At 64.1% G+C, this 10,060-nt stretch overlaps 4 protein-coding genes across 4 annotated transcripts; all 4 read right to left on the bottom strand.

Annotated features, from left to right (window-relative positions):
- Positions 1–264: 264 nt before the first annotated feature.
- LBRM_10_0520 (GP63, leishmanolysin) lies at positions 265–1,992 on the bottom strand (the record flags this gene model as incomplete). The annotated part of the gene is made up of 1 exon (XM_001562771.1): positions 265–1,992. The coding sequence occupies one exon, from the start codon at positions 1,990–1,992 to the stop codon at positions 265–267; it is 1,728 nt and encodes a 575-aa protein (XP_001562821.1).
- A 1,021-nt stretch (positions 1,993–3,013) lies between these two features.
- On the bottom strand, positions 3,014–4,882 carry GP63-3 (GP63, leishmanolysin; the record flags this gene model as incomplete). Its single annotated transcript, XM_001562770.2, has 1 exon — positions 3,014–4,882. The coding sequence occupies one exon, from the start codon at positions 4,880–4,882 to the stop codon at positions 3,014–3,016; it is 1,869 nt and encodes a 622-aa protein (XP_001562820.1).
- A 1,123-nt stretch (positions 4,883–6,005) lies between these two features.
- LBRM_10_0500 (GP63, leishmanolysin) lies at positions 6,006–7,163 on the bottom strand (the record flags this gene model as incomplete). The annotated part of the gene is made up of 1 exon (XM_001562769.1): positions 6,006–7,163. One exon carries the CDS (start codon positions 7,161–7,163, stop codon positions 6,006–6,008), a length of 1,158 nt encoding a protein of 385 aa, XP_001562819.1.
- A 1,511-nt stretch (positions 7,164–8,674) lies between these two features.
- On the bottom strand, positions 8,675–9,262 carry GP63-2 (GP63, leishmanolysin; the record flags this gene model as incomplete). The annotated part of the gene is made up of 1 exon (XM_001562768.1): positions 8,675–9,262. One exon carries the CDS (start codon positions 9,260–9,262, stop codon positions 8,675–8,677), a length of 588 nt encoding a protein of 195 aa, XP_001562818.1.
- Positions 9,263–10,060: the final 798 nt, after the last annotated feature.

Genomic DNA, 10,060 nt, shown 5'->3' with positions numbered 1-10,060 from the left:
TTCTCGACGTCCGACGTGCGTTGCTGCGATGGCCGTCGGCACAGGGGCACACTACAGCGGCACCGCGCACCCAGTCGTCCTGCTCGTTCCGTTTCACGCTAGCAGAGGCCCTCGTCAGCCGCAGCGGGAGCCGCTCAGCTTGCGTCACGATCAGGGGAGGCTGATAAGGAGCAGCCACACCACGAGACCTGCCATGGCAGCGAGCACTATCGCTAGCAGCGCAGCCGTCACAGTGGCCAATGCAGTCATCCTTTCACGCCACCATCACACCGCCGCTGTGTCGGCAGCGTCTCTCTCGAAGTCTATGACTCCCTTGATGTTGGCCTGGCACACCTCCACGTACGGCGGGCACATAATGTAGCTGCCTTCCACGAAAGTGGTGCTCAAGGTGGCCAGGTCCAGCCTCTCGCCTGGCGTGCATGCGACGTAGCCGCTGCTGCCGCGCACCTGGACGCTGTACGTGTGGTGGGCTCTGTCGCACTTCACTTTGGCGCACATGCCGTTGTACGGCCCAGGGGGACCAGTGCTGTGCTTCGGTCTGAAGGTTCCATCAAAGCAGCGCGACGAGTCGGAGAAGAGACTGAACTCCTTAAAAAACGAAGGTGCCGTCGATGGGTCCTGATCGCAAGCAGTATTACTGTAGCCCATCACTAACGGGCAGAAGTCCATGAATGTTAGGCGCCCACCGACAGACGATTCGGTGAAGTACTGGAAGTACGTCGGCAGCGGGTCGTCATGCGTGACTATGATGCATCTCCCGATTTTAAGGCGGTCGCTGGTGCACCGATACAAACTCTCCGTGGAGTTGCAGAACATTCCGGGCCACTGCGTGATGTTGTCCTCCATGCACTTCTTGGTGATGAAGTCGCAGCTGGCGAGATAGGCCCACGGCATCACCTCGGCCTTGGTGAAGTCAACCTGGTAGAAGCCGAGGTCCTGGAAGACGGCCATGGTCAGGGCGGTGTAGTACCCTGCAGTCACGGCAGGCGCCATGAGCTCTTCCTTGGCGTTGCGCATCTTAAGATGCGAGCCGGCAGTAGAACCACCACCCGTATCCTCCAGCTCCAGATACGTCAAGGTGGCGCAGCCGTACTGCTCGCGCGCCTTGGCCGCCACCGTGGGGCTGCTGAGCACAGGAACTTCGTAGTCCCTCCCACGCAAGTTGCTCACGTCACCAACAATCCCCACATCCTCGAAAACGGTGAGGTCGAAGCCGAGGGCGTGCGCCACCTCGTGCGCTACGGTGCGCAGCATAATTTGGTCGTAGGCTGACCGAATGTAGGCCGCAGGGATGTTCATGACACCCACGGCAGGTCGGCCGTCGGAGGATGTCTGACAGATCACAGCCGTCGCCAGCACGCCTGGCTCGCTCGGTACCGAGGCAACGTACAGCACGAAGTCGGCGTCGCTGACGCCTACCGTGACGTGTGCCTTCGGCACCTTGAAGGTGCCGCACACGTCGCCCGTCATGCCGGTCACCTTCCAGCTGCCCTGCACCTGCCTCACCCTCAGCCGCTCCGTGTGCAGCTGCAGCGCCTGCGGGATGAGGGAGCCGACAAGTGTATTGCGCTTCGCGTCCGTGAGGATGTCCTCGGCTTTGCACATGTCGAGAGCGCCAGCGTGGTTGTTCACAAGCTGCCCAACGTAGGAGCAGTAGTAGTCGGGGTCGTTGAGATCTTCGACTGATAAAAGAATGCGCAGCGTGCCCCAGTCCGCGGAGTGCGCGACACTCGGCGACGTGCTGTCGGCCAGCGCCCAGTCGGCGGACACGTAGGGCAGACCGAGGGCCGAGACGCTGCCGGGAGGCCTGTGCTGCTGCGCCACCGACTGCAGCACGCGGGCCTGCAGGTTGTCGTGGATGCAGTGATGGCCGGCGGCCTGCGCCCACACGGCGGCGGCACCGACGGCCATGACGAGGCCCGCTGCGGCGAGCCGCATCAGGCGTGCGGCGTCGCTGCGGCGCCGGTGCGTGCTGCTGCGGTCGCGGGACATGCTGGCAGTGCCGGTGGTGCTGCGGGTGCGTGCCAGGGGGCCAGTGACGCCGGCCAACACGTGGGCGGGTGGGAGAGTGAGAGGGGGTGTGAGGGCGGAGGGGCGCTGCGCAGCGATAGGGGGAGGTGGACGGTGGTGGTGCGGGTAGCGTGGGCGAGATAGCGAGGAGGGGAGAGGGCGGAGAAAGAGTGAGGGGCGAGGTGTCCCGCACGCCGCGGCCTCCCGCGCACCGAAAGGGCGGCGGCCACGAGCAACAGACGCGGCCCCACGCCCTCCGGCTGCCCTTTCCAGCCCCGAATAGGGCGCGTGTCGGAGGACGGCGAGTGCCGTAGGCGAGGGCGCCCTGCTGACGCGTGCTGGGCGGGGGAGAGGGTGACTCTCTGGGAGGTCGCGAGAAGGAAGCGCACAACTGCCGGCCATGGCGCAGGGGCGCGTGCTCGCCTTCCTCCCCTCTGGCTCACGTCCATTCCCCGTGTCGCGCTGCCGAGAGAGAGAGAGGGCGCACATCAGGCCGCCTGCGCCCGCCGCACGGCGTTTGCAGAGTCGAAAGCACAGAATACAGAAAGCAAAGGAAAACAAACACGCGCGGTGTGCTCGCCGTGGGACAGCGGGGTGTGTCGAGGCCCACCCCATGACCTTGATGGTCGTCTGCGCCACTGCAGGGCGAATGGCCAGGAGCTCAAGGTGTCTACCAGCGGCACGCACACCCGCGCAGCAATAGGAAAAAAGAAGCAACGGAAAGGGAGGGGGTGGTGGGGGCTGCGAGAGAGGGAGAGAGCCCTTCCAACACTTACGCATCCATCAGACTCTGAATTCGCAATGGCGACGCCGTCACCGAGAGGCGACGAGCGAGGGAGAAGCAAAGCAGCCAAAGGCCATTCCGACGTGCGTGGGCTGCGATGGCCGTCGGCACAGGGGCGCACTACAGCGGCACCGCGCACCCAGTCGTCCTGCTCGTTCCGTTTCACGCTAGCAGAGGCCCTCGTCAGCCACAGCGGGAGCCGCTCAGCTTCCGTCACGATCAGGAAAGGCTGATAACAAGCAGCCCCACCACGAGGCCTGCCATGGCAGCGAGCACTATCCCTAGCAGCGCAGCCGTCACAGTGGCCAATGCAGTCATCCTTTCACGCCACTGTCGCATCGCCGCTGTGTCGGCAGCGTCTCTCTCGAAGTCTATGAGCCCCTTGATGTTGGCCTGGCACACCTCCACGTACGGCGCGCACGTGATGTAGCTGCCATTCACGAAGGCGGTGCTGATCGTGGCCAGCTCAACACTCTCGCCCGGCGTGCATGCGACGTAGCCGCTGCTGCCACGCACCTCGACGCTGTACGTGTGGTGGTCCCTGTCGCACTTCACGTTGGCGCACAAGGCGTTGTACTTAGGGGAAGGAGTAGTGCTGTTCCTCGGCTGAAAGACGCCATCCAAGCAGCGCGCCGCGTCGGAGAAGACGCTGAACTCCTTAAAAAGCGCAGGTGCCGTCGATGGGTCCTGATTGCAAGCACCATTTCTGTAGCCCAGGGTAAACGGGCAGTAGTCCAGGAATGCTGAGTAGCCTGCAAGGAATGTGTCGTTGAAGTACTGGAAGTACGTCGGCACCGGGGTGCTATAGGTGCGTATACCGCACGTCCCCAGCCTCAGCCGGTCGGTGGGGCACCGATACCGCCTCTCCGTGGTGTTGCAGAACATCTCCGGCCACTGCGTGATGTTGTCCTCCATGCACTTATTCGTGAGGAAGTCGCAGCTGGCGTTCCGGCCCCACGGCATCACCTCGGCCATGCTGAAGTCCGCCTTGTAGAAGCCGAGGTCCTCGAAGACGGCCATGGTCAGGTTAGTGTAGTACCCTGCAGCCGAGGCAGGCGCCATGAGCTCGTCCTTGGCGTTGCGCCCCTTAAGATGCGAGCCAGCAGAGCCGGAGCCGCCCTGGTCCTCCACCTCCAGATACTCCAAGGTGGGGCAGCCGTACTGCTCGCGCGCCTTGGCCACCGCCGTGCTGCTGTTGATCACAGGAGCCGCAAAGGGCTTGCCGCGCAAATTCGTGACGCTCTTCACAATGCCGGTGCCCTCGAAAAACACGCTGCTGAAGCCGAGGGCGTGCGCCACCTCGTGCGTCACAACACGCGTGGTGCCCTGGTCGTAGCGCGACACAATGTTCGCCGCAGGGATGTTCATGACACCCACGGCTGGATGGTCGTCCGAGAACACCTGGCAGGTCGTGGCCCACGCCAGCACGCCCGGCTCGCTCGGCACCGAGGCGACGTACAGCACGAAGTCGGCGTTGCTGACGCCAGCGGTAAGGTGAGCCGGGGGGACACTGAAGTCGCCACAGATTGAGCCCGTCATGCCGGTCACCTTCCAGCTGCCCTGCACCTGCCTCACCCTCAGCCGCTCCGCGTGCAGCTGCAGCGCCTGCGGGATGAGGTAGCTGACGAGGATGTCGCGCTTCTCCTCCGTGAGCACGTCCTCGGCAGTGCAGGTGACGATCTCGTCAGCGTGGTTGCTCACACGCTGCCCAACGCGAGTGCAGTGGTAGCCGGGGTCCGTGAGGTCTGCGGTGGAGACGGCGATGCGCAGCGTGCCCCAGTCCGCGGCGCGTGCGACGTTCGGCGACGTGCTGTCGGCCTGCGCCCAGTCGACGGTGTGAGCGCTGCTGATGGTGTCGGCGGACACGTAGGGCAGACCGAGGGCCGAGACGCTGCCGGGAGGCCTGCGCTGCTGCGCCACCGACTGCAGCACGCGGGTCTGCAGCTTGTCGTGGATGCAGTGATGGCCGGCGGCCTGCGCCCACACGGCGGCGGCACCGACGGCCATGACGAGGCCCGCTGCGGCGAGCCGCATCAGGCGTGCGGCGACGCTGCGGCGCCGGGGCGTGCTGCTGCTGTCGAGGGGCATGGCGCACCAGGCGCAGATGCTGTGGGCCGTGGGGTGTGGTGGCGAGGATGAGGGCTTGTGTGCGGCGGTGTGTGAGTGCGTGCGTGTGGGAGGGCGGGTGGGTGGGTAGCGAGACGGGATATGCTAGTGAGTCTGGAGAGGGGGAGGGGCAAGGGAGCGAGGGTTGTGGTGAGGGAAGCAGGGGCGAGGTGCCCCGCACGCCGCGGCCTCCCGCGCACCGCAAGGCGGGCGGCGGCCACGAGCAAACAGACGCGGCCCCACGCCCTCCAGCTGCCCTTTCCAGCCCCGAATAGGGCGTGTGTCGGAGGACGGCGAGTGCCGTAGGCGAGGGCGCCCTGCTGACGCGTGCTGGGCGGGGGAGAGGGTGACTCTCTGGGAGGTCACGAGAAGGAAGCGCACAACTGCCGGCCATGGCGCAGGGGCGCGTGCTCGCCTTCCTCCCCTCTGGCTCACGTCCATTCCCCGTGTCGCGCTGCCGAGAGAGAGAGAGGGCGCACATCAGGCCGCCTGCGCCCGCCGCACGGCGTTTGCAGAGTCGAAAGCACAGGATGCTGAAAGCAAAGGAAAACAGACACGCGCGGTGTGCTCGCCGTGGGACAGCGGGGTGTGTCGAGACCCACCCCATGACCTTGATGGTCGTCTGCGCCACTGCAGGGCGAATGGCCAGGAGCTCAAGGTGTCTACCAGCGGCACGCACACCCGCGCAGCAATAGGAAAAAAGAAGCAACGGAAAGGGAGGGGGTGGTGGGGGCTGCGAGAGAGGGAGAGAGCCCCCAACACACGCATCCATCAGACTCTGAATTCGCAATGGCGACGCCGTCACCGAGAGGCGACGAGCGAGGGAGAAGCAAAGCAGCCAAAGGCCATTCCGACGTGCGTGGGCTGCGATGGCCGTCGGCACAGGGGCGCACTACAGCGGCACCGCGCACCCAGCCGTCCTGCTCGTTCCGTTTCACGCTGGCAGAGGCCCTCGTCAGCCGCAGCGGGAGCCGCTCAGCTTGCGTCACGATCAGGAAAGGCTGATAACAAGCAGCCACACCACGAGGCCTGCCATGGCAACGAGCACTATCCCCAGCAGCGCAGCCGTCACAGTGGCCAATACATACATCCTTTCACGCCACCATCACACCGCCGCTGTGTCGGCAGCGTCTCTCTCGAAGTCTATGACTCCCTTGATGTTGGCCTGGCACACCTCCACGTACAGCGGGCACGTGATGTAGGTGCCTTCCACGAAGGCGGCGCTCAAGGTGGCCAGGTCAACACTCTCGCCCGGCGTGCATGCGACGTAGTCGCTGCTGCCGCGCACCTGGACGCTGTACGTGCGCGCCGCCGTGTCGCACATCACGTTCGCGCACATGCCGGCGTACGTCACGTACTCGCGGGTGGTCGTCGGCCGGAAGGCCCCATCCAAGCAGCGCGCCGCGTCGGAGAAGACGTTGAACTCCATTAAAGCAGGCGATGCCGTCGATGGGTCCTGATTGCAAGCACCATTGCTGTAGCCCACGATGAACGGGCAGTAGTCCAGGAATTCTGAGAACCCGCCGAGAAAGGCATTGGTGAAGTACTGGAAGTACGTCGGCATCGGGGTGCTATAGGTGCGTATACCGCACGTCCCCAGCCTCAGCCGGTCGGTGGTGCACCGCAAGGCGTTCTCGTCAGTGGTGTTGCAGAACATCTCCGGCCACTGCGTGATGTTGTCCTCCATGCACTTCTTGGTGAGGAAGTCGCAGCTGGCGTTCCGGCCCCACGGCATCACCTCGGCCTTGGTGAAGTCCGCCTTGTAGAAGCCGAGGTCCTCGAAGACGGCCATGGTCAGGTTAGTGTAGTACCCTGCAGCCGAGGCAGGCGCCATGAGCTCGTCCTTGGCGTTGCGCCCCTTAAGATGCGAGCCAGCAGAGCCGGAGCCGCCCTGGTCCTCCACCTCCAGATACTCCAAGGTGGGGCAGCCGTACTGCTCGCGCGCCTTGGCCACCACCGTGCTGCTGTTGATCACAGGAGCCGCAAAGGGCTTGCCGCGCAAATTCGTGACGCTCTTCGCAATGCCGGTGCCCTCGAAAAACACGCTGCTGAAGCCGAGGGCGTGCGCCACCTCGTGCGTCACGGTGCGCGTGGTGCCCTGGTCGTAGCGCGACACAATGTTCGCTGCAGGGATGTTCATGACACCCACGGCTGGATGGTCGTCCGAGAACACCTGGCAGGTCGTGGCCCACGCCAGCACGCCCGGCTCGCTCGGCACCGAGGCGACGTACAGCACGAAGTCGGCGTTGCTGACGCCTTCCATTGGCGGCGTGTAAAACCACAAAGGCAATCGAATGGCACTTGACCTTATAGGGGGGGGGGGTGGTGGTGGTGGGTGGGATGTGGTGTTGGATCGGGGAAATTTGACCGATAGCTGAATCGGTGTTTGTGTATCCGTGGAAAAGGAATGCTGAGTGAGCGCGTGTGTCTCGGAAACCGACTCCTCACTTCCACTGGTGAGGTGGTCGATAAATATGTATCTTACTAATCATGTGTTTTCTTATGGATTCCTACTTTACTGTTGTCCCTCTCTCTCTTCGCCAAATGTATGATGTAAGTCACACTAAGTGGAGTTGATGCGGCCCGCGACGAAAAAACGCCCACCCACCCAACCCTAGACACGAATCTCTCGGATGTCCGGGACGGACCGGAAGGCCACAGAACGGCGAACCGGTTTCCCTCCGCGGATGTGGGGTGGGTGCTCCGGGAACCGCGGGAGGGTGCGGGTGCCGACCACGGCGTGGACGAACCGCATGTCGAGCCTACCAACGCAGGAGGCGAGTTGTATTTTTTTTTCGTAAAATGAATGGCTTTCGTTTCAGGTAAATTTTCAAGTGATTTTTCATTTTTAACCATCGTTTTATTGTCTCTTGTTTTTTTTTTTCCTTCCCGATGGCAGGCGCCTGGCGCTAAGCTGTTTTCTCCCTTCCCTGAGAATGGGCCCTAACGGTCTTCACCTGGGGACTCGTCCCCGAAGGCGCACGAGATGCACCGTTTTCAAATCGGGTCTCGGCCCTGGTTTTTACGCGGGTTTTCGGACCCAGCGTCGCCCCGAGACTCGGCGTTGGTGCGGTAAACATTTGAACCGCGACGAGTCCGGTGCGGGAACGGGTTGGGACAGCACAGACCCTCGCGGACGACACGATTGGAAGCGAGTGGGCGCGCCCATCATCCACCCCGTTCCCCTTTCTTTTCAGCCCACCCTGTTTTTCTACTTTTGTGCGTTGGTAGTTTTGACTTTGTAGTTTCCCCTGCGGCATGGGTTCCCGATTGCTCCCAGCGATCCCTTCGGGTTTCGGTAGCTTCCGTTTTTTTGTAGATTTGCCGACCGCAGCGCCGCCGGGATTCGCGTACGTGCGTCCCTGCGTGCCCCGCTGGTGCTGGCGCTGGTAGCTTGATTGTTTTTTCGGCGGCTGACCGACTCGTTTCCTTTCTTCTGGCGACTCCCCGCATGCCCGTTTGGCATGCCGCCCTCTGACTGTAATGAATGGGCACCCGGTGGGGGAGGCTTCCCCGGTACCGGTGCCAAGCCATAAGAAAAAGCACACAAAAGAAGTCCAAGACGACTTGATGTGCTCCTCACGCGACCGAGCGCGGTAGAGGGGACCGGCGGCATAATCATGACGCGGCGCCGCGGTCGTGGTTGCGTGCCTGCCTCGCCCCTTCCCAATGGGGTCGCGAAGACTCTCTCCATACCCATCTGCCTTCCACAAATCTTTCTCCCTTCTCGCCCTTTACTTGTCTTCAAGAAATCATATCTTCGCGAGCACCCTATCACACAGGACGGTGGCATTTGGCGACGTGTGCCTCCGGCACCTTGAACTCGCCGCACACGTCGCCCGTCATGCCGGTCACCTTCCAGCTGCCCTGCACCTGCCTCACCCTCAGCCGCTCCGTGTGCAGCTGCAGCGCCTGCGGGATGAGGTAGGTGACGAGGATGTCGCGCTTCTCCTCCGTGAGCACGTCCTCGGCGGTGCAGGTGACGATCTCGTCAGCGTGGTTGCTCACACGCTGCCCGACGCGAGTGCAGTGGTAGTCGGGGTCCGTGAGGTCTGCGGTGGAGACGGCGATGCGCAGCGTGCCCCAGTCCGCGGCGCGTGCGACAGTGTCCGCGGCATCGAGAGCAATGTACGGCAGGCCCACCGCGGACACCGCACTGGGTGGCATGCGGCGGTGCGCCGCGGAGTCCCGCACGCGGGCCTGCAGCTTGTCGTGGATGCAGCGGTGCGGCGTCGCGGCGGCGTGCGCCCACGCGGCGGCGGTGCCAACAGCAAGAGCAGCTGCAACGCCGGCAGCCGCAAGGCGCACCAGGCGTGCGGCGACGCTGCGGCGCCGGTGCGTGCTGCTGCTGTCGAGGGGCATGGCGCACCAGGCGCAGATGCTGTGGGCCGTGGGGTGTGGTGGCGAGGATGAGGGCTTGTGTGCGGCGGTGTGTGCGTGCGTGTGGGAGGGCGGGTGGGTGGGTAGCGAGACGGGATATGCTAGTGAGTCTGGAGAGGGGGAGGGGCAAGGGAGCGAGGGTGGTGGTGAGGGAGGTGGGCGCGGAGGGTGCGTCAGGGCTGGAGGGGAGAACGACGCGCACGTGGGTTTGCGCGCGGCGCCGTCACGGCTCGACACGCTTGGGCGCACGGCAGGGGTGCCGGAGCGAGGGGGGATGGCGCCTTGGTGGTCGCACCGATGACTTACAGGTAGCGCGGCGGCGCAGGGGGGAGGAGGAAGAGGAGGAGTGGGCGGGCGGCGCACCGCGCCAGAAAAGGGGGAGGAGGAACGGGAGGAGGGAGGCGCAGACCACGTTGGGGTATTGTGTGGGTGGTGGCGGCGGCACTCACTCCGGTACAGGGGAGTCCCAGGGCGCGGGAAAACAGTTAGGAGAGGATACATACATAAGCGCACCGCGCACGGACCCGTGGGAGGGGTGGGCGAGTGGATGGGGTCGCACCCGCGCGGGGCGAGGGGCCCTGACACGCGTCGGAGACGCAGTCGCGCATACGTGCGTGTGCGCCCGCCCATGCCGCGCCGTCCTGCGTCAGCGTCCGTGCGCGCGCATTGTGTGTGTGTGTGTGTGTTTATAGATGAAAGAGAGGCAGGCGTCCGTGCACCTGCAGAATGGTGCCCCCGTGGCCGGGGAAGAGAGGGGAGTGAGGGAGACGCAGAGGATGA

This window comes from Leishmania braziliensis, chromosome 10 (genome assembly GCF_000002845.2).
Source record: "Leishmania braziliensis MHOM/BR/75/M2904 complete genome, chromosome 10".
NCBI lineage: Eukaryota > Euglenozoa > Kinetoplastea > Trypanosomatida > Trypanosomatidae > Leishmania > Leishmania braziliensis.
This window is presented reverse-complemented; position numbering and strand designations above follow the sequence as displayed.